The 27,265-nt window shown below is 41.6% G+C and overlaps 1 protein-coding gene across 6 annotated transcripts in view; it reads right to left on the bottom strand.

Moving 5' to 3' along the window:
- The window catches only part of RNF17 (ring finger protein 17), a 510,797-nt gene that overhangs the window by 138,303 nt on the left and 345,229 nt on the right, over positions 1-27,265 (bottom strand). For all 6 annotated transcript variants that reach the window (XM_033948471.1, XM_033948470.1, XM_033948472.1 and 3 more), the window contains 4 exons: positions 20,806-20,926; positions 16,870-16,987; positions 5,506-5,712; positions 3,261-3,411 (listed from right to left, as the gene is read on the bottom strand). In XM_033948471.1, coding sequence (XP_033804362.1) covers positions 3,261-3,411; positions 5,506-5,712; positions 16,870-16,987; positions 20,806-20,926 — 597 coding nt within the window. The remainder of the gene's footprint in view (positions 1-3,260; positions 3,412-5,505; positions 5,713-16,869; positions 16,988-20,805; positions 20,927-27,265) is intronic.

Raw genomic sequence — 27,265 nt, 5'->3', positions numbered from 1 at the left:
AAATACAGAGAAACCACGAATAACTTTTTCATATGTTATTCACTGCTTTCTATTAAAAACCTTCGTGAATATGGTGAAACCGTGAATAACATGGTGGGAGACCTAGCCTGTTCCTGAAGGAGAGTCAAAACATGGTGAAGAAAGTGCTGGAACTCAGCGATTCTCTCTTTAAACGCTTGAAATCAGCGATTTCTCTATGCAAGCTGTTGTAATTTGGGGGGAGGTGCCAGCAAGATAAACACTGTGAGTAATCGAAATCGCGAATGCTGAATCCACAAATATGGAGGGAGAAGTGTACAATTTTCATAAATAGGAAAAATTAGCACCTATGATGAAAAAATATAGTAGGCTTTTAAAGTGAGCCCTGCATATATAGTGGTTCTAGGAATTTTGTAATCACATAAGGCAAGTACCCAAACCCTGCAGGTGGTGTGTTTTAAGAGGATCATATATTCTGCTGACTGCGGAACATACAATTTGCCTTTTAAAAAAGGTGCAAAATAAGGGTGAAACACTATATACTAATACATAACAAAACAGTGTTTTTGGTAGCAAATTACCTTTAAAAAAAACCAAAAGCAACGCAGAAATAAGATTTTTTAAAGGGGTGATGGGAAAGGGAAGATGAATTATTTTCATGTTCAGAATGCAATTTCTTTCTCTGGACTAACCATCCAAACTTCCTTTTGCATCCAAAGCAGCCTAATCTGGATTTATGGACAGAAGTCCACGTCAGTTTCACAAATCAACTCTAGAAAGACTAACCTCAACATGGCCCACACCACAGTCCACATGGCTTTGACACTGAGTAGTGACCTGCACTTCCAAGTTCAGGCTTGCCTCAGCATAAGTAAAAAGGATTCAATCTGCCATCCCAATGTACATTTGTCTATAGCTAGGTTTGCAAGATGTCTGAATTACCCAGATATGTCTTTTTTTTTTTTTAAAGAGGATCATCCAGGTAGCCAGACAGATTTTAAAAACCCGGCATTTTGTCCGAGTTTTGGAAGACTCGCAGCTCTGCCAGAGCTTGGGGCCGCATCTGGAGGGCCTCGGAGCATGTGCGAATGCAACACATCATATAGATGTGTGCATGAATGTGATGTCATTATGATGCATCTGAACATGCACGGAGGCCCTCCAGACGCAGCTCCAAGCTCAGGGAAATAGGCATAGTTTGTGTAGGGGCGGGGCTTGGGCAGAACAGGGCAGCATCATGGGTCCTCTTATTTAAAAACAATGGTGGCCCCAAGGTCTAGTGGTGGTGGAAGGGAAGGTGTGGTAGATATACCTCAGATCTAGAGAACAGATCCCCCCCTTTTTTATTTAATAAAAACAGGAGCTTATGCCAAAGAAGGCATCTCTTCTCAACTGAACTTCAGCCTTTACATCGTGTTAGAAGAACAAGCCCAGGAGAGTTCCCTAACTTAACTGCAACACAGTTGGTCCAGGAGAAAAAAACGAAATAGGCACCCCAAAAGGGAGAGAGTGTGGCACAGTGGTTAAAGCTACAGCCTCAGCACCCTGAGGTTGTGGGTTCAAACCAACCCTGCTCCTTGTGACCCTGGGCAAGTCACTTAATCCCCCCAAGCCCCAGGTACATTAGATAGATTGTGAGCCCACTGGGACAGACAGAGAAAAATGCTTGAGTACCTGAATAAATTCATGTAAACTGTTCTGAGCTCTCCTGGGAGAACGGTATAGAAAATTTAAAAAATAAAATATAAAAATGGCTCAGAAACATAAAATCCCAAAAGGGTAGTTAAAGTTCAACTGAGCAGGAGCAGGGCTATTAGCCTGTCATCAGCCGCTTGAAGACGAAGAAATACTGAATACAAGTATTCAATGCTGTATGCCAGGTATGTCCAACCTTGGCTCTTGCCAGGTCAGGTTTTCACAATTTCCTAAATGAATATGCACGAGATCTATTTGCATATAATGGAAACAGTGCAAACAAATAGATCTCATTCAAATTCATTGGGGAAATTTTGAAAACCTGACTGGATTGCAGCTCTTGAGGACCAATGATAGACAACCCTGCTGTTTATACTCTTTAAGGACCAAGTCACAAGAACTATTTTCTTCCTCAATCTCCATCTGCTGGTAGAGGGACTGGTCTGATAGGATACTATGGAAATATATTAGTAGAAAGGAAAAACTTAGTACTGCAGGAAAAATGTCACTCAAATCACTAAAGAGGATCCAAGCCTATGATAAGCGGAGATTTAGTTATAAAGAAATAAATTTGGAAAGAGCACCTATGTAGCTTTGGGATACAGAAATTAATTCAAGAGCTATGAACCGAAGGGTTTCACCTGTGTTTCCTACCATATGATTCATTGCCATGAATGCTATAAAGCAGGGGTGTCAAACTCCTTCCTCGAGGGCCGCAATCCAGTTGGGTTTTCAGGATTTCCCCAATGAATATGCATGAGATCTATGCATATTCATTGGGGAAATCCTGAAAACCTGACTGGATAGCATTCATGGCAATGAAACCCCTGCTATAAGGTGAGAAAGTTTAAAGGAAACATATTTAGTAGATTGATATCTGATAGTATATTTATAAGCATATCTCAAATAAAAGTAGCACCAGGCTGAAGTACCCCTGATTTTAATAAGGACTGCCTATGTCATTTGAGTATCTCCAGAAACATCCAGAAATTTATTTTATTCTAAATCCTAGAAAAGTCTTCTCTATTCTTAAACATTCTCATTACCCATTTCTTATCTGGCACCAATACCACAGTGACACTGTTGCTAAATCTGTATCTGATGACTCCAGAACAGAAGATACATCTAAAGCAGTGGTCTCAAACTCGCGGCCCGCCAGGTACTATTTTGAGGTCCTCAGTATGTTTATTATAATCACAAAAGTAAAATAAAACAGTTTCTTGATCATATGTCTCTAACTATAAATTACAATATTATTATTAAGACTTAGCCAAAAGGAAAGATTTATAAACTATAAAGAGTTTTACCTCATGCAAAATTGTCATTTCTTTAATAAGACATTAACTATTTTTTCTGAGGCCCTCCAAGTACCTACAAATCCAAAATGTGGCCCTGCAAAGGGTTTGAGTTTGAGACCACTGATCTAAAGGGACCAGACTCTGGTCTAAATTTTGCTGGCATCCCAAAGACTTGGATGGATAAACTAATCTAAGGCACTGCAATTTAATCAATGATTCAAATAATGGCTGAAAGATTAAATTAAAGAAATACTATAACAATTTAAAAACTGATGAATTGAAGCATACCTCTACAAACGTTTCTGAAACAAATTTGATAATTTGTCCGCGGCGCCACTGTTTCAGGATGGGTATTTCAACAGCACAGCGCATTTCCAGTTTCCACTCAACTGGTTCAGGCTTTAATTTTTTATATGTATCAGACATTTTGTCCTGCAAACTAAATTCCATGAACTGAAATTATAAATCAACTAAGATGCAATATATAAAATTATTAAAGTAAGCAGAGAAGTAGCCTAATGATTAGTGCAGTAGGCTGAGAAACTGGATTCAATACCCACTGTTGCTTCACTTAACCCTCCATTGTTCTAGGTACAAAACTTAGATTGAGAGTTCAGCAGAAAAAGAATATGTAAAACTGTTTTGGTTGTACATCAAGCCCATAACCTTTACTCCCTTGTGGATGACAGAAGGGATGTGACAACTGAATTTGTAGTATAGAATGGTTAGTACTGGTTCTGTCAGAGTAGTGTAATAAAGCAAAGATGCCAAGGGTAGCCCATTCCAAAGGCTGGAGATTTATTACTGCTATGCTAGAAGTTTTTCTTGCGGGCCACAGCCATGTCTAAAACCAGTTCAACAGAAAATAAAATTCCTTTTTCTACTTTTGTCTGGTCATTTTATTTTTCTAATTATGTTGGTCCTAATCTCTAATTTCTGCTTATCTTCTCTTAACTTTTGCCAGGAGCTCTTTTCCATGAAACATTTCTTCTCTATGTCCATCATCCAACTTCCCTCTGTGTTACAATCCACCCTGCTCAGCATTTTCTCCTCTGTCCCTGCCCCTATCCACTGACTATGCTGAGCACCCTTTTTCTATGTCCATATTCTTGCCCTGTCCTTTATCCCCCCATATCTTTATTCCCCTCCATGTCTAGCATCGCTCATGTCTCTACTTCCCCTCAGTATATTAATCCCTACCCATGTACAGCATCTATTTTGCTCTTCCCTCCTGCCTGTTCCCCTCTCCTAGGTCCTGCTTTTTCATTCCTTCTGACCTCATCCCCAGGAATTCAGCAAATGTTTCTTCAGTGCCTCCCCCACCCCACTTGCAGATCCAACATCTCTCCCTCTTCCCCCACATTATGTCCTAGCATCATGTACCTCTTCCCCCTCATTTGCGGTACAGCATCTCTCTCTTATTTCCTCTCCCTGGGGTCCTTTAAACTTACTCTAATTGCTGGCAGCAACAGTGCTGAAAATAAGCTAGATCTGACAAGTCAGGGGGTTTCCCTCTGGAAATAGGAAGTAGCACCAGAGGAGGCAGGACCAGCCAAGGGAAAAACCCATAAACTGGCCAAGGCAGCCTGCTTTCAGTATTACTGCTGCCACTGGCAATCTAGGGTAAGTTTAAAGCAACTAGGGGTGGGTGGGATGAGTGACAGATGACAAATCACAGCACAAGGGAAGGGAGAGAAATACTTATTGAGTGGGTGAAGATCAAGAAACCAATTCTGTAGGGAAGGGCGCTTTTGGTGTGTGTAAAATAGTGTACTAAATCTTGAGATTAAAGGGTTATAAGCATTATAGGGTTATAAGCATCATAGGGTTATAAGAATAGCTATATAACACAAACTATTATCCATGCTAATCACAGAGGGGTCAACAAAACAAATTAACATTTGCCATATAAAGTCTCACATAACCATAATTTTTACTGATCTGACAGAACTTAACGCTTACAATGCACTTCAAAAGGTTTAAACTTATGCTAATTTAACTATCTATTAAGTGCTAAACTAGATATTGAACACATGATAAACTTGCAGTCATGCAAAGTACTTCTAGCTCAGTGGTCTCAAACTTATGGCCCGGGGGCCACATGCGGCCCGCCAGTTACTATTTTGAGATGTTTATCATAATCACAAAAGTAAAATAAAACAGTTTCTTGATCATATGTCTCTTTAGCTATAAATTATAATATTATTATTAAGACTTAGCCAAAAGGAAAGATTTATAAACTATGCAAAATTGTCATTTCTTTAATAAGACATTAACTATTTTCTCTGCGGCCCTCCAAGTACCTATAAATCCAAAATGTGGCCCTGCAAAAGGTTTGAGTTTGAGACCACTGTTCTAGCTCAAGGAGGTGCCCTTTAACACAATCATACAATTTTTGTCTTATTATACTACTTGAATATTTTCAGAGTCCTCATCACTTTAAAATATTGCCTATGGCTATGAAGAAAAATCTCTCCAGCCAATAATATTAATAAAAATAAATATGCTAGAAAAAGTTATTCTCCATGTATACCTTTTAAGCAGATGCCCTGATGACAACCACTGAACAGAGATTTTGGAGGGGGATGATACACAGCTAACTCGCACTTGTATCTCTTCTTTGCTGTGTGTGAAATCCATATCCTCTTCAAAGTTCGAATCTGAGAAATCAGGTGTTCGTTCTATTGTCATGTCTAGAGCTGGATCCCATATTTCATTGTAAGCCAAATATGGTGACTCTCTTACAAAATTGAAAAACAAACATGCACTGATATACTGAAGTATTTTGAAGTTTCTCTAATACAGAACATTTGTTATCAGAAAACATCACATTTGCCTAAAGCTGTGAAATAAAAAAAAATCTTACTTAGAAATCTAAGGGTAATGTTTACTAAAGTGTGTTAAGATTTGCAGTTAGAACACATTAACAACTAAAATGAATGTGAAGTAATAGCAAAGAATCTGAATTTGTTGGAGGTCAGTTATCAAATTTTTTAACAATCATTCTCTGTGAGATGATTCTCAATCATGCTTTCGTTCTCAGTATAGCACTGAAATAGTACTTGCGGCAGTTTGGGATATTTTTTACACCATCTATTTAACAAAGGCAGCAATGTCATTATCCTTCAATTTGACTTAAGTTGTGCTTTTGACTTGGTGGATAATTCCAAATTATTAGAATGTCTAGATGCATATGGCACTCATGATAAGGTGTATGCCTGGTTTCAAGGATTTTTGATTGCTCGCTCTTATTGTGTTCGAATGGATAATATCTGTTCTTCTGGTTGGAAAAATCCTTGTGGTGTCCCAAAGGGTTCTCCACTCTCCTCACTACTATTTAATGTCTATCTTTCTTCATTAGGAAAGACTGAAAAAATTGAGAGTGAAACTTTTTGTTATGCTGATGACATCACTGTTATAATTCTATGCCCCTTCCTTACCCTCCAATATCACTCACATCATTACTGAAGTAATTGAATTAATCAAGGGTTGGATGTCGGAATTCAGATTAAAAATGAATTCAGATAAAACAAAATTATTTTTTTTTTCGTCATGTCAGAACTTATATGAAGATTCTGTTTCTATCAAGACTGCGCAATATCCTGTTTGTTCTTTGGTTAAAACATTGGGAGTTACTTTAGATCAGAAATTGACTATGCAGAAACAAGTTGACCTGATAGTTCGCAAGGCTTTCCACACTTTAAGGAAATTGCAAACTGTCAGAGCTTATTTTGATATCACTGAACATAAGAACATAAGAATTTTCGCTGCTGGGTCAGACCAGTGGTCCATCGTGCCCAGCAGTCTACTCACGCGGTGGCTCTTAGGTCAAAGACCAGTGCTCTATTTGAGTCTAGCCTTACTTGCATAGAAACTTATCCAACCTTGTCTTGAATCCCTGAAGGATGCTTTCCCCTATAACAGCCTCCGGAAGAGCGTTCCAGATTTTTACCACTTTCTGGGTGAAGAAGAACTTCCTTACGTTTGTACGGAATCTTTTCCCTTCTAACTTTAGCGAGTGCCCTCTCGTTCTTTTCACTAGTTCAATCATTGATATTGGGACATCTAGACTATTGCAATATAGTCTATCTAGCAGGATTTTCAGACTATGGCTCATACAGAACACAAAGGTGATCTATGGTTTGAAAAAATATGATCAAGTATCTCACTTTTATTGCTCCAGTAAATTTAATCTCCCCTCCCAATCCCCCTCAGGCTTAGCCTCTTCGATACAATCAATCACTCTCCACTTAATTTGTTCTATTGTATGACCCTTTTCCATTTAATGTTGGACTATTGAGGCTTGCAAATCATTAGTTACAATACGTGATTTGTGTTCATTAAGGCGTATATTGATCGCCCGCTTCGTCCGTCCAACATATACCAGATTACAAGAGCAGACTATTATATAAATAACTTTTGATGTTTTACACGTAGTATTAGTCCTAGCCCTAACTGTATATCCCGATTGGGGGTCAGTCCATTGTAGGCCCTCCATACTGGTATTACACCATTGACACTGATGACATTTTACATGACCTTTCAAATCACACTCCTTGCCAACCCTTTTATCATGTTTCCTCAATGCCTGCCCAATGGCTAAGCCTGAGGGGGATTGGGAGGGGAGATTAAATTTACTGGAGCAACGGTGGACTTATCGTTTGAACACTGTTATCCCTAATGGGTTAATCAACGAACTCGAATGGGCATCCCTGCTATAGGGGCCTTTTTCGGGGGGATTCCGTCCAGTGTCAATTCATATAATAATAGAGTATATAATTGTTAAAGGCTGTATGTTCTGACGTCAGTCGTTGACGTCTCGAATACGTATGGGACGTTGACGTCGGGGATGTGGAGCTTTTAAATTTGTTGATTAAGAACATGGCCGCCATTCCTTATCTGACGCAATGGTCGGTTTGAATGATGTAAGTAGGTAGGTAAGCAGGGGTGAATGAAGAGGTTTTTAAACTCTATAAAGAATATTGACTGTTTGTGGGTATAAATATGCACTAAAATGTAGCAATGGGCTATAGAGACTTAGGTTTCTTTTTTATCTTCTTAGGGAGTGGTAGCGTTGAGAAAGCCCTCTGAATTATATGAGCGAAACATGTTGGTGATTCTACCCCCGTTGAAAAGCGTCGTTTATACAGCTAAGTACTTTTAGTACATATGGATGCGGCAGAGGAAATCAGGGCAGTAGAAGGCCGCGAAGCAGCATGTTTAGAGTACTGCAGACGCTGCTGGAGTCAGGAGGTTTGTGGTCGTCTAGCAGTGGGAGGGTTGGAAGGGAGGATCAACGGGGGTTGGAGTGCGCCGAGGAGGGGTGCGCCGGAGGGGAGGGGAGGCCAACAAAATAACTGTCTTAGTGAGTGAGGGGGGAGTCGAAGCGGGCATGCGCACTCCTGCCGCCCAGGGATCAAGGATCATGCAGGTAGGAATACGCATGTGCGTTTAGCATTTTATTATTATAGATAATCTAGAAATTGGAACTATGAGTGAGGTGATTAAATTGACTGATGACACTAAACTGTTCAAAGTTGTTAAAACACATGCAGGCTGAAAAATTGCAAGAAAGACTAGGTGTCCAAATGGCAGATGAAATTTAATGTGGACAAATGCAAAGTGTTGGACAATAGGAAGAATAATCCAAAATCAAAGTTAGCGGATGCTAGGGTCCACCATGAGGGTCAGCACACAAGAAAAAGATCTGGGTGTCATTGTTAAGAATTACATTATTATAAAGCTTTTTCTATGCCACCATAGCCCTTATGAGTGCCAGGTGGACTACAATAAAGCAGATAACCAGAAACAAACCCGGTTAAAAAGGCAATATTGAAAAATCATAAAAACAATCAGTTCAAAAATTTCTTGAATAAAACTTTTTAAAAGCTTTCTAAAAACTAAATTATTAGTTTCTGATCAAACAGTGAGAGGATGTTTACTCCAAATAGTCGGAGCTTGATAACTAAAAGAAGCCTAAGTTGACGGGATAGCTTAGTTGATTTAGGAAATGGAAATTGTAAGCAGAATTGATTTGGTTGTATATGACCCTGTCTACTAATGTGCAGCAGCAGCTAAGAAAGCAAACAAGACGATAGAAATTATTAGAAAAGGGATGGTAAGCAAAACTAGGAATGCTATAATGTCTATATATCGCTCAATGGTGCAACACCTCGAGTATTGCATTCAATTCTGGTCTCCTTATCTCAAAAAAAGATATAGCGCCATTAGAAAAGGTTAAAAGAAGAGTGACTAATATGATAAAGGGGATGGAACTCCTCTCGTATAAAGAAAGACTAAAGAGTTTAAGGCTCTTCAGTTTAGAAAGGAGAAGGCTGAGGGGAGATATGTTGAAGTCTACAAAATCAATTTTATACTGCATCAAGATTTACAAAGCCTAGGGGACACTCAAAGTTAGAGTAATACTTTTAAAACCAATAGGAGGAAATATTTTTTCACTCAGAGAATAGTTAAGCTCTGGAATGTGCTGCTAGAGGATGTGGTAAGAGCGGTTAATGTAGCTAGTTTTAAAAAAGATTTGGACAAGTTCCTAGAGGGAAAGTCCATAGTCTGCTGTTGAGACAGATATGGGGGAAGCCACTGCTTGCCCTGGATTGGTGGCATGGAATGCTACTACTATTTGAGTTTTTGCCAAGTACTTGTGACCAGGATTGGCCTCTGTGAAGATGGGACACTAGGCTAGACGGATCATTGGTCTGACCCAGTAAGGCTATTCTTATGTTCTAAACATTTTTGACTCCACCCACAATCTAGTCCACAGGTGTGAAAATGCTGTGTTTCCCCGAAAAAAAGACAGTGTCTTATATTCATTTGGGGTCCAATAAAGGTACTAGATCTTATTTTCGGGTAGAACTTATTTTTTTGATGAACATGATCATCTCTCCCTTCCTCTCATTCACCCCAATTCTTACTCTTTCCTTTTCCCTACATGTGCAACATCTTTCGTCCCTTCTCACCCAACCCCTAGTGCCTTCCCTCTGCAGCATCTTTCTATCCCTCCATCCCCCTGTGCAGCAGAACCCTTGCTCAGCTTCCATCCTTCCCTGTTTCCCATCCCTCATGCAGCAGAACCCTTGAGCAACTGCTGATGCCCCTTCATCCTTTCCTCCCGATCCCCGCCGAACGCGACCATAAAAATCTTCCGGCAGAGAAGTGTCGGGCCAGTAGCACTCACAGGCTGCTTCGGGGCCTTCTCGTTGGGGCCTTCAGTATGCCACGTTACTGATAATGTTATCAGTACACAGAAGGCTCTAGCGAGAAGGTCGCAAAGCAGCCTGCGAGTGCTGCTGGTCCAACGCTCCTCTGCCGGAAGGTATTTATGGTCGCGGTTGGCAAGGATCAGTTGGGAGGAAAGGATGGAGGGTCAGTGGGGGTTCGGCTGTGCAGGAGAGGCGGGGAGGAAGCGCGGCTGCCTATAACTAGGGCTTATTTTTGGGGGTAGGGCTCTTGCTTTCCAGGTAAATTGAATGAATGGTTGGGTAATATTATTATACTGGGTCAGACCAATGGTCCATCCTGCCCAGCAGTCCACTCACACGGCGGCCCCAAGGTCAAAACCAGTGCTCCAAATGAGTCCAGTCTCACCAGTTTAGCATGAACTTGTCCAACTTTGTCTTGAAACCCTGGAGGGTGTTTTCCCCTATAACAGACTCCGGAAGAGCATTCCAGTTTTCTACCACTCTCTGGGTGAAGAATAATTCCCTTACGTTTGTACGGAATCTATCCCCTTTCAACTTTAGAGAGTGTCATCTCGTTCTCCCTTCCTTGGAGAGGGTGAACAGTCTGTCTTTCTCTAAGTAGTCTATTCCCTTCAGTATTTTGAATGTTTCAATCATATCCCCTCGCACTCTCCTCTTTTCAAGGGAGAAGAGGCCCAGCTTCTCCAATCTCTCACTGTACGGCAACTCTTCCATCCCCTTAACCATTTTAGTCGCTCTTCTCTGGACCCTTTCGAGTAGTACCATGTCCTTCTTCATGTACGGCAACCAGTGCTGGAACCTGAGAAGATTTACAGTATATGAAGAGATCTTGAGAGGAAACCAGACTCCTTGAGTGTAGATGCTGTACAAATGAGTGCAACAGCTCAACACTGAAGCATCTGTGCTGAGGTGTTTTTGATGGTGAGAGGGCTAAAAGGGAAAACCAAGAAAGGAAGCGAGGAACCATTCACCATTGGAGAGAAAGACGTCGGAGGCGACTTGTATCAGAGCAGACAGAGATCTGATAACCTGAGACCACTGGGTCATCCTTTTCTAAGAGAGGTAGAAGAGTTTCCAGAAGTGATCTCCTTCAACAAGTATTTGCTGAGGCCCTGAAGGTTTTGAATTGGTTGAAGGCCACTGGGTTTTTTTTGATATGAGGACATACTTAAAATAGAACCCCCAGACCCCTCTCCTGCAGAGGAACAGATTTGATTGCATTTAGCTGGAGTAGGACAGAGTTCTTGATGGAGGGTCTACTGGAAAGAGTTGAAAAGAGACTTTTGTTAGGTGGTTTAGAGATTCTCAACATGCATATGGCATAACTCAGAGCAACTGATTTGACTTAACTAGAGTCCACTGCCGGTGAAACTATAGAAGATAGTAGCATAGGCCAAGACTTTGCTCATAACTCTGATAAGATCATACAGAGCATAAACAATATAATGCACCCCAGAGGAAAGCTTTTGGGGGATCTTTCCCATCTTCCGGTTAGAAGACCAAGACAGGAAAATGTGACAAGTACATGCCACAAAGGAGACGTGGCTGTTACCTTAATCCTTAGAGCCAAAGCTTCAAACTGATGCTTGTTAAGCACATCCACTTTGCGGTCTTGAAGATTAGTGCTACCTGATTCAGGGGAAAAATTTTTGATTCGATTTTTCGATGATTCGTTTTTCCTTTCCATCAGGCTGGTTTTTTTGTAGCCTCTTCACCCACCCCATCCCCCTCTGCTCTCTCCAACTCTATGCCAGCGATGTGGTATAAACAAAATTTAAAAAAAATACTTTTCATCTATCTGTTAGGTCCTAGCTCATGCTCGCTGTTTACCACCAGCTCTGGCAGGATACACATTTCAAATCTGATATATTGTAATCATAAAGTAGAAAATGAAACTATTTTTTCTACTTTTTGTTGTCTGGTCATTTTATTATTAAATTATGTTGGTCCCAGGCTCTGGTTTGTTGGTCTTCGGTTAACTCACTTGCCATAGTCTCCTGCCCATTTGACGTTTTCTTTTTTCTCCGTGCTCACCATACATCTTTCATTTCTGTAAGTTCCCTTCCACTGTCAAATCCAATATTTTTATTTCTTTCCCACTGTCTCCCTGCCTTGTGACATGATCAAACCTCTCTATTTCCCTCCATGCAACATCTCTCCCTCCCTTCTTCCCTTCCATTATCATGTACAACATTTCTTTCTCTCCCCCCCATGCACCATCTCTCCCTGCACTCTATCCTATTTCTAATATTTATCCCTCCCCCTCCACTATATACAGGATTTCTCCCTCTCACCCTCTTTGTTGCATCTCTGCATTTCTTTCCCCCCCACCCCATGAGCAGCAGCTTTCTATTGCTCGCTCCCATCTCCCTAAGCAGCAGCTTTCCATAGCTCCCATCTACACCCCCACCTCCGAGTAGCACCTCCTGACCGACCTCCTCCCCTCCAGCATGAGATCTGATGTACCTCCGGGCCTCCTAAACTAGAGGCGGTAGCTGGCCTTCAGAAGCAGCAGCACTGTAAACAGGCTTCTTGCAGCCTGCCCCACCAAGGCTTCTCTGCTACATCAGTCATGTGGCAGAGGGAAGGCCCCAGTGGGGCAGGTTGAAAGCAGCCTGTTCAGAGAGCTGCCTCTGACACTGCTTTAGGAGGCCCAGAGGTATGTCAGGTGTCACAATGGGGTGGGGGAGTGGTCAGTCAGGAAGTGCTGCTCAAGAGGATGGGAGGGGGGTGAGTGTTGTCACAATCTGCGAGTCAGATTTTTTTCAGAGAATGAATCGATTTGAATCGGTGAATTGGGCAGTACTACTGAGGATCCTTTATCACCACTCATCTTTCGCTAGGGAGGGAGGTTCATTTAGTGACCTGCACCACCAGCGGAGCCACTTTCAACACAAACAGTGGTCTGATTATTGATGTCCAGATGTGAGGAAAATAACGCGGTCGGAGCCACAGAACTGCTAATAACTGAGCACCGAGAAGAAGCTGATGTAACTTCCAGCTTTAACTCTTGCAGAGGTGGAAATAACACTCAAAAGTGCAGAGGCCCTAAACAATCAGCGCATTGTGGGGTCTTACCCCTGATCCATTGTCGCCACCATCTCTTAACGGCTGTTCTCCTGCATGAAAGCAGACTGCCAGGGAGACTTTATCCTAGGTTAAAAGTAGTCTGGAATTGGACTTGCTATCCCTCTCAGACCGTGATAGACTGAACTTCATTTTCCAAGTCTACATCCTCGTCTGGTTGGGGCATCTGTCTAGGGGAAAACCCCTGCACCACTGCCACATATGCACTGCCAACAGCCACTGAGGACCCATAGTAATTCAAATAAGCAGTCAACATAAGGCTCACAAAATTGAAGCCTTGTATTGGGGGTCTTTTCGACCCTGGCAGGGACCTCCTTGTCAGTCCTCCTGGTATCTGAGGCCTCTATGCATCTGCGCTTGGCCAATACAGATTTGGAGGATCCCAGGAGCTCTCTTCCCCTGAGAACACATCTCCTGTGGGTCTCCCTAGAGGACTTGGAGGAAGCAGAGCCCAAGGCTTCCGTCCCTTCCCTGCACGCTCCATTGCACATGGGATAGGGATGTTCCTCAGCTGGCCATCCAGCACAAACCTGGCATGATATTGGGGCAAAAAGGCCCAAGGTGTCCATTCCAGTCGATTTTGAGCAAAATCAAGGGGCCTTGATGCAGATAGAGACAAAAGAAAAAAAAAGATCATTTAAAATCCAAGATGGCCACTGCCAGAAAATTCATGCCTTAAATGGCCTGTGGAGATCTCTCTGAAAGAAAAATATAAATCACAGGGAAAAGGCTTTTGGAGGTGGGGACTTGGGCTCTAGGGTCAGAAACACTCAAATTCAACTTTTAGGGACCCCCTGATTTTCCCTATAAGCTTCAATAGTCTGCCTGTTTCAGGATAGGATTTCAGCTGGAATCAAAGGGAGAAATCTGCCTTACATATTCACTGTATGAACCTGGTCTTTTGGCTGCAGGTCGAACCAAGGTCAGACAATGTCAACCCCCAGAAAATCACACCACGAAAGGAGAGAGGGACCATGCAGCCATCCTACTGCTAGTCCCAGCCAAGTGGGGAAGGGGGCCCACACAGCCTGCACTCAAGCTCCTGACTAAATCAGGGAAGCAAGCAATTATGCAGGTTACAGTCCCTGAGCTCTAAAAATTTAAAAAAAAAAAAAATTCCAGGAGGATGGCTGGCTAGGAATCCCCAAGTGGCTGATCTTGCTAAAAGACTTCTACTGTGCGAGTGTTTTCTCTCAGGCAGAGGACTCAACAAGTGAAAACCTTTGAGCATCGAGCTTCCAAACACTGAGCAAAAATACCCGAAAATAATAAAACCACAGAGCATATCAAAAACACTTTGAGTAACTTGCTTGCAGAACACAAACAGAGGGCAGGAGCAGGTTTCTGGGAAAGAGGTGCAGTTGGAAAGCAACTTGCTGGTTCAGATATAAGACCCTAGCATTCAAGACCACTAGACACATTGCACTAGAACACAATTTTTATTTGGGCTTTAGATGATCACTTTGTATTATATCACTGTTTCTCACTTCCATATAAGTTTATATTATTTATGGCTTTTTGTTTTTGTATTCATTTTTAATCATTGTTTTACATATACTGTATGTTTTATTTGATAATTTTTCATTTTTAGATGCATTGAGGGGTATAATCAAAACATACATCTATATTCGATTTGAGTATATGACATTAGACGCCCAAAGTCGGCACTGAGAAAAATACGTCTAGAATATTTTTTTTACAAAAACCTTCTATCTGGACGCTGGACGTCCAGGCTATTGTTCGTCCAGATCACCAGGACGTCTATCTTTATATCATTTTCGACCAAAATGATGTCCAAGTCCCAAAGAACAAGACCATTTTGACGTGGGAGGGGCCAATCTTATAATGGACTGGCCACCCAGACATGGCAACAGTGCAGTGGCGCACCTTACAGGGCACTGCTGTGAACTTCACAAAAAGGATGACAGAAAAACATCTCACTAGAACTCCCTTATAGGTTATGGTGAGTCCCCCAAAATCCACTATACCCACCTGTCTACAACCCTAAGAGCCCTTATGGCTGCAGGTGGCACCTATATGGCAGTAGAGTAGGGTAAGTTTTTGGTGGGCTCACATGTTCCACCTTAAATGTAGTGGTAGAGTGACTTATGGGCCTGAGTCCTCCTCTTTATGGTTCACTAGCCCACCCCTAGGCTATTTAAGACACCTGTGTGCAGCTCTACTAGGCTTTCCTATAGCAGGTGCTGATGTTCTGGAAACAGGTATGTACTTTTTTATTCTGATCTTTCAGGGGCTGTGAGGAGGTCAGTGAACACTGGAGGAGTATGTGGGGGTCTTTGCAGTGGTTATCTGGTTACTTTGGATACCTTTTTGACACTTATATCTGTTTTTACATCATCTAACTCACGTTTTAAGTTTCATCCAGGATGTCTAGTAAAACATTAGATTATCCCTGCAGGACATCAGTCTAGGTTGGCCCACATACTGCCCTAACCACTCCTCCAGATATGCCCCTTTCAGCTCTGGACGTACAGCAGTATTCAGAGGCATAAAAAGTCCCTCGATACGGCCAAAGACTCTGTTTAATTAGCGGCACTTGGATGGCCTGTCTTTTAGGTCATCCAAGTGCCGACTTGGATGGATTTTTAGATGTGTTAAGTTTTGATTATGAGCCCCACTGTATTTTGTTTTATCCATAGTGTCTTATGTACACTTTTATATGCATTTAAACTCCTGAAGATCTTCTGGGTCAAAACATGATTAGTGCTGAGTCGTCATGACACAGCTATTCCATTTTTTAACACAATTGTCGTCTCTTGGTTCTCTGTCTACTCTGCTGTTGCTTGTTTCATGGCAAGACATGAACCTTATTTATGCAATAAAGATCTCTTATGTCAGAGTTGAAATAGTTTTGTATAGAAAATGGGCTAAAGGGGAAAGAGAATGACTAACATTTACAAGAAAATTTTACCTTAAGTTATTTCCAACCTGCTGAATAAAATAACTTTCACAAAGGTACTTTTTGTTGAATAATCAAAAAGTATACTTTGTCAGTATTGTTTGTCAGTATTGTTTAATAAAGTATCGGCCTCTTTTACAAAGCCGCACTAGCAGCTGCATTGCGCTAACGGCCCCGAAGCCCATAGAGATTTAAAGGGCTTCGAGGCTGTTGCTGCGCGGCTTTGTAAAAGAGGCCGTATGTTTTGCTCAACAGGGTTTAGACTGGAATCTAATCATGTTTTGTGTATAAACTATGCTACAATACAAATCACACAGCACAAAATCACACAGCACAAAATCAGCACTGTAAGTAATAAATAGTTATTTTGCTTATTTTTTAATTTAAAACTTCTTTCCCACATAAAACCTAGGCGGATTACAAATAAAACATATATAATAAAAACAACCAAAAACCTCCATCAAAATTGCTCATCACAAGCATTCCATCTTACAAACAACAGAAAAAAATGCCTGTACAAACAAATGTGTTTCAGCAATTGGCAAAACTGTGTCCTGGTCTTACACAAGAGCAGAATAAAATTACATGGAAATTAATCAGATTCTACATTTCCTATTCCCCTTTTCTGTTGAACTTTATTTATATAAATTTTAAATTAAAACTTACTTACCCTGGTATATAGCATGCCATGCTCTCTTTTACCAATTTCGTATTAACACTAGGTGTCAGTTTTCCAGGTTCTTCATACTCAAATAGCTCGATTGACAGCATACTGTCCTGCAAAATGCCTATGTAAAAATAAGCAGTAATTCTAAAATAACTTTTTAAATATTAGGCAGGTTTAGTAAGTAGGACAACAAAGTAATGTATTCTTCTATGTTGTAACAGAGGAATATTCTGGATTCCATGTTCCAGGGCTGACCCTGTGCATTGTATAGAGTCAAGGGGATTACACCTACTTGTCACTCTTGTGCCAGGGACTCCCTGTTGTAGATGGGAATTATGAGAGGCCTTAATATCCAGAAGTTCTTCCTTCCAAGTTTTTACCTTGCTAATATCTTTTCTAGTAGATAGGTAACTGGAAATATCCCCATGCTTACGAGCCATGCAGAAGATTTTGAATCCCTCCTCATTCACTAGAGGGCTCCGCTGCCCCTTTTCGTACCAAAGCAAGTGATAGCCCAATATAAAAACACATGTGAAGGAGGGGTACAGGGAAACTCCATGAACAACTCTGTTCTGCTTTGAAAATATAACAAACTTTAAACACTGCTACTGAAAAGGCAAATCAAACAATCATGCCAAACAAAAACATTTATGGAGTTCAAGTATTACCCCAATACATTATAGCAATAGATAATTTTTTATACCCTTAAAGTCCGACTGCCATCCAAATTTTAGTATGGACTCGAACTTTCTAATTGAGACTGTAGGTAGGCGCAGGACACAAGTGACAGGGTAGGGCTCCAGAATGAGATACCTATCTACTAGAAAAGAAGGTAAAAATCTAATCTTTTTCTAGTGCAAGATGTCTCATTCTGGACAGGCGGGACATACAAAAGCAGTCCAAAAAATCTAGGGTGGGATCACTGTGCCAGCTTGTAACACTGAAGACCCAAAGATGTTCTACCTTGCCGCTACATCCGCTCTGTAAAACTTTAAAAATGTATTTAGAGCAGACTAGTCATTGGCCTACAAGCTTCTGCCCACGAAGAATCTACACTTCTAGAAGAATACACCTTTATGGATACTTGTAACTTATTTTCCACAGTCAATATATACCAGTGGTCTCAAACTCGCGGCCCGCCAGGTACTATTTTGAGGCCCTCAGTATTTTTATCATAATCACAAAAGTAAAATAAAAGTTTCTTGATCATATATCTCTTTAGCTATAAATGACAATATTATTATTAAGACTTAACCAAAAGGAAAGATTTATAAGCTATGAAGAGTTTTACTTCATGCAAAATTGTCATTTCTTTAATAAGACATTTTTCTGAGACCCTCCAAGTACCTACAAATCCAAAATGTGGCTCTGCAAAGGGTTTGAGTTTGAGACCACTGATATATACAGACGAAATGGCCTTAAGGATCCATTGGGAAATCATGGCCTTGGAAGATGGTACGCAGCATCTAGCCTGACTAGTGAGTACAAAAAGATGGTCAGATAACCTGAACTTGAAGGTGATTTGATAGTGCAGAAGCACCCTCCCCCTATCCAACTTTTTCAGAATCTGGTCCTTCTTCCTCGAACCTGTGGACTAGAATACCAGTAATCTGACTTCCTGATTGACATGGAAGACTGAAACAACCTTTGGCAAAAAAAATAAATAAATTGTGCACATAGAAACTCCGGCCTCTGTGAATTTGAGGAAAGAACATAAGCAGTGCCTCTGCTGGGTCAGACCAGGGGTCCATCCTGCCCAGCAGTCTGCTCACGCGGCGGCCCATCAGGTCCATGACCTGTATAGTGATCTCTATCTATACCCTTCTATCCCTTTTTTCTTCAGGAATTCATGCAATCCCTTCTTGAACCGATACCGTACCCTGTCCTATCACACCCTCTCTCTGGAAGCGCATTCCAAGCATCCACCACCCTTTGGGTGAAGAAGAACTTCCTAGCATTGGTTCTAAATCTGTCCCCTCTTAATTTTTCTGAATGCCCTCTCGTTCTTGTAGTTTTTGAACGTTTGAAGAATCTGTCCCTCTCCACTTTCTCTATGCCCTTCATGATCTTGTAAGTCTCTATCTTTTCCCTTCTAAGTCTCCGCTTTTCCAGGGAAAAGAGCCCCAGTTTCTATAATCTTTCAGCATTTGAAAGGTTTTCCATACCTTTTATCAATTATGTCACTCTTTTCTGAACCCTCTCAAGTATCGCCATATCCTTCTTAAGGTACGGCGACCAATACTGAACGCAGTACTCCAGGTGCGGGTGCACCATTGTCCAATACAACGGCAGGATGACCTCTTTCGATCTTGTTGTAATGCCTTTTTTTGATAATACTCAGCATTCTATTTGCCTTCTTAGAGGCCGCTGCGCACTGTGCCAACGGCTTCATTGTATTGTCCATTATTACCCCCAAGTCCTTATTTTTGGGCACTTTCACCCATTACCAGCCCTCCCATTGTATAGCTGTACTTCGGGTTTCTGTTCCCTACATGCAAGACTTTACATTTCTCTACATTAAACTTCATCTGCCATCTCATCGCCCACTTTTCTAGCTTGTTCAGGTCCTTTTGTAATTCCTCGCAGTCCTCTTTAGTCCCAACTCCACTAAATAGTCTCGGGGAGCCAGCGCTCAACAATCCCCCAGAGTTCCTCCTCTTTGATAGTTTCTGCCAGGCCCACCAGTCGGACGTTGTTCCTGTGACCCCGGTTCTCCTGATCCTTGATCCTGGCGTGGAAAGTTGCGTAACGGGTTTCCAGCACGCGAACCTACGCCTCCATAGTAGTCATGCGGTCCTCGTGTTCGCAATGCGGGACTCAGCTGTCAGCAAACGCTGCTCGTGGCATTTCATACGGTCGCAGATGTCCTCCACTGTGGCCTGTAGCTTGAAGAGGCGATCATCGATAACCATTGAAATAGTCCACGTCATCTCCTTGACAGTGGCCTCCTGCAGATGGTGGAGGCGCGGATGCCATATTGCCAGCGCAGGTGGTCTTAGGTGTTTTGGCCTGCTGTGCCGATTTTAGGGGCATAACTCTGTTCCTGGCCCAAGAGCAGAAACAAAAACTACTCCTCGCAGTGCAGTTAGGTTAACACCATAGGTCGATGCCGAAAGAGATTGGTTCAGGCAGAAAAGAAAACCGAAAAAGGCAAAATTAGGATGGTGAGGGTCAGAGCCTGGGTAAGAAGCCACCGCTCAGCTCTGCTTCATCACTTCTAAATATCATGACAATTCTTATGTAATCCGCCTTGAACCGCAAGGTAATGGCGGAATAGAAATCACTAATGTAATGTAATGTACTGTTAAGACTCCTTTTGAACAAAAATATTCTCTTCCCACATGTCTGGTTTAGGTTCTTTAAGACCTCTTCATTACATTAAAATAAGGGGGATACTATTTTTGCATATTGGTTTATCATTCCATCTTTCTTCTTATTGGTGGTTAGTTGTAATCTCCCATTATTGTGCTACCCAGTTTGTTAACCTCCATAATTTTAGATATCAGAGCAAGAAAAAGTTAGGATAAAACTATATTCATCATTTTGCAAAGAAAAATACTCTAACAGGCATGATTTCATACTCTATTTTTTAATCTAAGATACTGACAAATCACAAAAAATGTTCAGTCTATTAAAGGAACAGAACTGACAAGCTTCAAGGCAGGGAGTTGGTGCAGAGGGACAGGGTAGGATACAACTCTTTGGAAGAAAAGAACATGGGGAAAAGAACAAAGGGATCAGAGTATATTCTATATGAGAAATAATTATAAATCTGAGTGGTTTGATTTTATTGCTGAGTTCCCACTTTTTTGCCTCTCTGTTCATGCTGATATATATACACTGCGATTCTGCAATGGTTTGATATTTATGTTAATATATACTGCTCTTAGTTCCAAATAATATTAATAAAAAACAAACCTGAAATGCACAAATACTTACTAATAACTGTACATATCATTTGTCTATCATAGGTCATTTCTCGAAATTTCTTAATTGTATCTATGTTCCATTCTGTTTCATTTTCAGGAGGTTCAATATAAGCAAGTTTGCACCAAATACCCTAAAAAAACAAAAACCCCAAAGAGTTTTATAAAGAAACTTTGTCCAAAAGTTTTTGGCTCAACTGAAACATAGTATACAATTATATTTGATGTTTTTTAAACCTAAGACATTTTCTCTTTCTTAAGTTAAAAAAAAGCATATGTTTTCAATGGGGTAAATGGCATTACCGTATTTCCCCACATAAAGGCCACCCCCTTGTATAAGCCATCCCCATGTAGAGGCTGTAGGAAATGCCGATTTAGGTTTCTAAAACTCTTAAGATAAGCCGTTCCATGTTACTAGCACCGGCCTATCTAAGAGTTTTAGAAACCTAAATCGGCCTATACATTATCCCCCCCCTTAAATACCTCCTTCAAACATGCTGGCTGCCACCTTCAAACACGCTGTGCAGGGCAGGAGCGATGTTTGTGATCTCAAGCCTCACCTTGCGCCCTTCCTAATTGGCTGCCATCGCGAGAACTGATGGCAGCCAATCAAGAAGCGGCATGGGGTGGGGCTTGAGATCGCAAACATCGCTCCTGCCCTGCACAGTGTGAGGCAGACAGCGTGTTTGGAGGAGGCAGGTGCGACCATCAAGCAGGTATTTGTTCCTTAGGTCAAATATTTGGTGAACATCTTTTCTTTAATAAGATTTTACAAATCTGTTTCCGCAGGGCTTCACAATGTTCCCACTAAGCTGCGCTGGCGTGTACTAGCGCACAAATTTTAAGGTCGCAGCTCAGAAATTTCTATAGTATCGAATGCTCCCGCTTCTGTTCCATATACCTGCACTTTCAGTGATACCTGTTCCCAAAGCTGTGCAGCCTTTGGCCCTTCTTCTGGAATGATGTATTGCTCCATATATAGGCCATCCCATTTAAGCAAGCCACGCCCACTAAGCTGGTTTGCAAAATCTATGTATAGGCTATGGCCTATATATGGGGAAATACGGTAAATCTACAACCAAAACATCGATATATATTTAACAATTTACCTGGACAGATGTAAACAGTTTTTCACGCTAGTAAGTTTAGCAGTTAGTAACGCGCCGAAATGGTGGGGAGGGGGGGAAGTGCTCACTGTGGGCATGGGGACAAGGCCATCCACCACCCCCTGGAGCGGTGAATGGCCTTGTCTCCGCAGTTAAGGGAGGGAAGGCACGCAGCCCCCTCCCTTCCTCCAGCCAAATCTATCTCCCTCCCTCTTACCTTCGCAGCACTTTAGTAAAGAAACTTACTGAAGCTGGCAAAGCCTGCCATCGCAGGCAGGCAGGCAGGCAGTCTCTGCCGGCTTCAGTAAGTTTCTTTACTAAAGCGCCGAGAAGGTAAGGGGGAGGGTGGTGAGGTGGCAAGAGGGAAGGGTGGATGCTGCGGGGACGTGGCAGTGAAGGGGACGGTGACGGTGAAGGGGCAATGAAGGGGATGGTGGTCCGGTGACGGGGCAGTGATGGGGACAGATTTTTTCCCCGTGTCATTCTCTATTTCAAAGCCATGTTTATGTTTATTAAAAACTTTCAATACTGCCTATACAGCCCAAAAAGGGCTCCAGGGGAGATCCGGGAAATTACAGACTGATAAGCCTCACTTCGGTGCGGAGCAAAATGGTAGAAATGATTATAAAAAATAAAATTGTGGAACACATAGACCAGGGGTGCCCAAACTTTTTTGGCTTGCGAGCTACTTTTATAATGACGAAGTCAAAATGATCTACCAACAATAAAATTTAAAAAAACCACAAAGTACACTGTATGCAGAGAAAATGTTATTTATATTTGTGGGTTTTTTTCAATGAGGTCAAGGCAGATGACTTTAAAATATAATAATAATAACAGCTTATATAACGCAATACCGTGACGTTCTATGCGGTTAAAATATGCAATGTCACCTCAGTAACAACTATACAAAAATAGACAAATATACCTCCGCCCATTTTACTAAACAGCGATAGCAGTTTTTAGTGCAGGGAGCTGCGATGAATGCTCCGCGCTGTTCTCGACGCTCATAGGCTCCCTGTGCTAAAATCTGCTACTACGGTTTAGTAAAAGGAGGCCATAGTGCAAAATATAGACAGCAGATATAAATTTATCAAAATGGACACATTTTGATCACTAAATTTAAAATAAAATCATTTTTCCTACCTTTGTTGTCTGGTTGCACTTTCTTCTTCTGACTGTGCATCCAATATTTCTTCCCTCCTTTCTGCCTCCTCATGCTTCTTCTCCTCCAACCCTCATTCCATTCCCCAACCAACATCTCTGTCCTTCCATGAGTTCAACTTTTTCTTCCTCTCTCCCTGTCTGCCCCCTGCCCCACTCCATTCCCTCCCTCTTTTCCTTCCTCTCTCCCTGCCCCTCCCCTTTCTTTCTGTCTCCCTGCCCCCTTTCTTACTTTCTCTCTCTCTCTCTGCTGTCTTTCTTTCTGTCTCCCTGCCCCCTTTCTTTCTGTCTCCATGCCCCCCTTTCTTTCTTTCTGTCTCAATGCCCCCCCTTTCTTTCTTTCTGTCTCAATGCCCCCCCTTTCTTTCTATCTCCCTACCCCCTTTCATTCTGTCTCCCTGTCTGTCTTTGTCTCCCTGCTCTGCCTCCCTGACTTTCTGTCTCCCCGTTCTGCCTACCTGTCTCCCCTTTCTTTCTCCCCAAGCCACTACCAGGGCTGTCGTCTGGAAACAGGCCCCCAAACTACTGCTGCTGCCGTCAAGTTGTCACTGTTTCCCGATGCCACAACAGGCCAGCAGCCTTCCCCCCGAAGTCAATTTTGACGTTGGAGAGGAAGTTCCGATTGTCTTTTATACAATGTTGGCGTCTTTTATATAATGCTGGCAGCAGTAACTGGCTTTGATGATTCAGTTTCCAGTCCAGCTGTTTTAACAGTATTATCGCTTGTGTGTGCATTACTTGTTTTAGGTATTGGGGACTTTGGTTTTTTGACTTTTTATTTTCACAAAATTTTGGTTTTCTCGCTTTTGCTTTTAGTTTTTTGTTTTGCCCATTACTTAATTGATTTATGTTTTTGCTGTTTTTAATTTTAATTCTCTAATTTTTTTCATCTCTTTCAGTTTGGTTTTTTTTATTCCTTAGTCTGCTGCAGCTTGCAGCATTATTTTAGTATCCATCATGTGTGTTTAGTTTTGATATTAAGTTTGCTATAGACTCGTCTATTGCTGTTTGTTTGTAAACTGGATTGGTTGGTGCCATCTGATGTTCACATTGTGTTTTTACCATTTAGCCTTGTGTTAACAAAGGACTTGTTCACCTGTGTATTACAACACTACAGGTCAGTTTTTATTCTTTTACTTACCTTGTTGTATTCATTTTCACATTCTCATTCTTTTGATCCCATCGTATCTCGATTGTTTTACTAATGTTATTTTAGCCATTTATTTGTATCATGTTGCATTTTATAACTTGTTTTTATTATGTTTTTGTACCAGTGACTCCTGATGTAAGCGTTTTGATTCGCCGAAACACAGTACTGTGTTGGGTCCACAGTTGATATTTGTCCTTTTGTTTTGGAATAAACAAGTTTGGTTTTTATTTTTTTTTTTACTATTGTGGAGTGTTCATTGTCCGTTCCCACTGTTTTTTGTGTGGAACATGTAGACAAACATGATTTAATGAGACAGAGTCAGCATGGGTTCAGCAGAGGAAGATCTTGCCTCACAAATTTGTTTGACTTCTTTGAAGGTGTGAATAAACATGTGGATAAAGGTGAGCCGGTTAATATAGTGTATCTAGATTTTCAGAAAGCTTTTATAAAGAAATGTATTCTATAAAGAAAATCAGATAGTGGGCATGCGTAAGATACAACTTGAGAAACAGTTAAAACCATGAAAATCTTTAAAAAAAATTTCATTTTTAAAGTAAATATATGCACCAAAAGGTTTTACTTTTTCAAGTACTATCTACAATATCACCATGGAGCTTGTACTTGGAAATATTCATCTGCTTATGCCTAGCTTAACCAGAGCTGTTTAGACTGTTATGCCTACTGTTTTCTAGATGTATTTATCCATAAAATTACAAAATTTTATGTAAACATCTAGCATGGTCCATGGCATCTGTAGCCTGAATGCATCATCTTGCTCAGTGACAATTGATTTTCTGTGCCTTTGGAATCTTCTATCTCTGTTTCTTTGGAGTCTTCTAACCCTTCTGAAGCCTCACGCTCCTCATTTTAAGATATGTTCTCTTGTTCAGATTCTAATATTTCTGTTTCATTAAAATAATTCCTTATGGTTCTTCTTGAAAGAAAGGTAATAATAATAGCAGTAGTGGCTGAAACAATAATAGCAAGGGCTATTGTCCATTGTATCAAGGTAGCCCAGGATAGTGTGGCAGCTTCAAAAGTTGCATCCCCTATGTATTTTGGGACCCCATTCAATTGCAACAATTTTTAATGGCTCGAGAACAGAAATGAGGTTTGTTGGTTTAATGTTTCACTACTGAGAAAATTGGAGGAATGTCAGTCCCAAAAATAAGGAATGGTTAAGATTTGATGAATCAGGAACCAATTCTTAGTTTTCTTTATATCTTATGTTAGTTGATATTAAGGTTTGGCTCCCCAACTTTGTGGGCTTGAAAAGGAATTTTGTATTATATGTATAATTATTGTAAAACTTTGTGAAAGAATCCTTTTTCTTTGGTATCATTTGATATTATAAATTGTTAAATTTGCATAAATCTCTAAAGCCCCTGCCCCCTGCCAATCTTCCCAACACTGTCCCGGACTCTCACCCCAGTCCCGACACTTTATTGCAATGCCAGATCCGCGTGCAATAAGACCCAAATCTTGAAAGACCTTCTAGACGAGCTCGACCCTGGATTCCTGTGCATCACAGAATCATGGATCGCCAAAGACGATCTATTCACACAAAACGAACTCCTCCCCCACGGTTACCAAGGCCTCTTCTCCCCCAGACCCAATCGAAAAGGAGGTGGCCTGGCACTCCTCTACAAATCTTTCTTTGACGTCCAGCTCCTTGAGACGGGCACCCATGCTTCTCTAGAATATTTGCTTGCCTCAGTCAATGACGAACTCCGCACCCACCCATTGGGCATCCTGTTACTATACCGACCACCCACCCCTTGGACTAAATCTTCCAATCTCGTCTATGAGACCATAACAAATGCCTTCCTTAAATTTCAAAGACTTCTGATCGTTGGTGATATCAATCTCCACCTCGACGACAGAAATAACAATGATACATCCAAATTCAACAACTTCCTTACCTCTCTAGGCTTTCCCTCACCCACCCCATCCCCAACCCACGAAAAAGGGCATACTCTAGACCTCACCACTTTCATTCATCTTACCGCCTTCAAAACCTCAACCGACAACACTCGCTGGGAACAAGTCCCTTGATCTGACCACTTCTTAGGGACTACCTGCCTCCCCATCTTCATGTCACATCTTGACTCCCCACCCCACTCCTCTCATTCCATAACCTTCCGCAAAAAAACCTCGAGCAACCTATTCTGGTCCAAATTCCTCAACAAACTCTCCTCCAACCCTAGACCTACAGACCCCGAATCACATTGGCACAATTGGACCGCCCTCTCCGAGTCCACCTACCACTCCCTTGCTCCATTAACCACCAAAACCATCTCCTACCCCCAAAAGGCCCCCTGGTACCTACCTCTTCACAGAGAATTGAAACAGAAATGTCGCGCTTTGGAGCGCAAATGGAAAAAATCTAAATCCCCCTCTGATAGACAGACCTGGAGGGCTAATATTAAATTTTACAATTCAACATTAAAAAAAGCCAGGAAAAACTTCTTTGGAGACAAGATCTCTAGATCCAACAACCAGATCAGTGCGCTGTTCAACATCTGGCGCTCCCTAACTACAAAAAAAGACCCATCTTTGCTCCCACCATCTCTATCAGCTGATGCCCTTGCAAATTTCTTTAATGAAAAGGTTACCACCCTAAGATGCTCCTTCCCTCCCACAGTCTCCTACAATTCCCTGACCTCTATTGATCTCAACCCTACCTTACCTGTATCCACCCCCATTCCTGCCGACAGATCCTGGACCGCCTTCGAGCTTGTCTCCGAACTGCAAGTCTCCAAACTCTGCCTCAAACTAAAAACTTGCAAGTGCATTTTGGATCCTCTCCCCTCCTATCTATTCGAGAATATCCCTACACAGGCCATCGCTTCCCTCACCGAACTTATAAACTCTGCCCTAACATCGGGCCTTTTCTCCCCCGACATGGGACACATTTCATTGTCCCCTCTACTGAAAAAGGCCGACCTTGATCCCTCCATTCCATCAAATTACCGTCCTATAGCAAATATCCCTCTCCTAACCAAGTTATTAGAATCCATCATATCCACCCAACTCTCATCCTACCTAGAAAG

The sequence above is a fragment of the Geotrypetes seraphini genome, chromosome 6, assembly GCF_902459505.1.
Source record: "Geotrypetes seraphini chromosome 6, aGeoSer1.1, whole genome shotgun sequence".
Classification (NCBI taxonomy): domain Eukaryota; kingdom Metazoa; phylum Chordata; class Amphibia; order Gymnophiona; family Dermophiidae; genus Geotrypetes; species Geotrypetes seraphini.
This window is presented reverse-complemented; position numbering and strand designations above follow the sequence as displayed.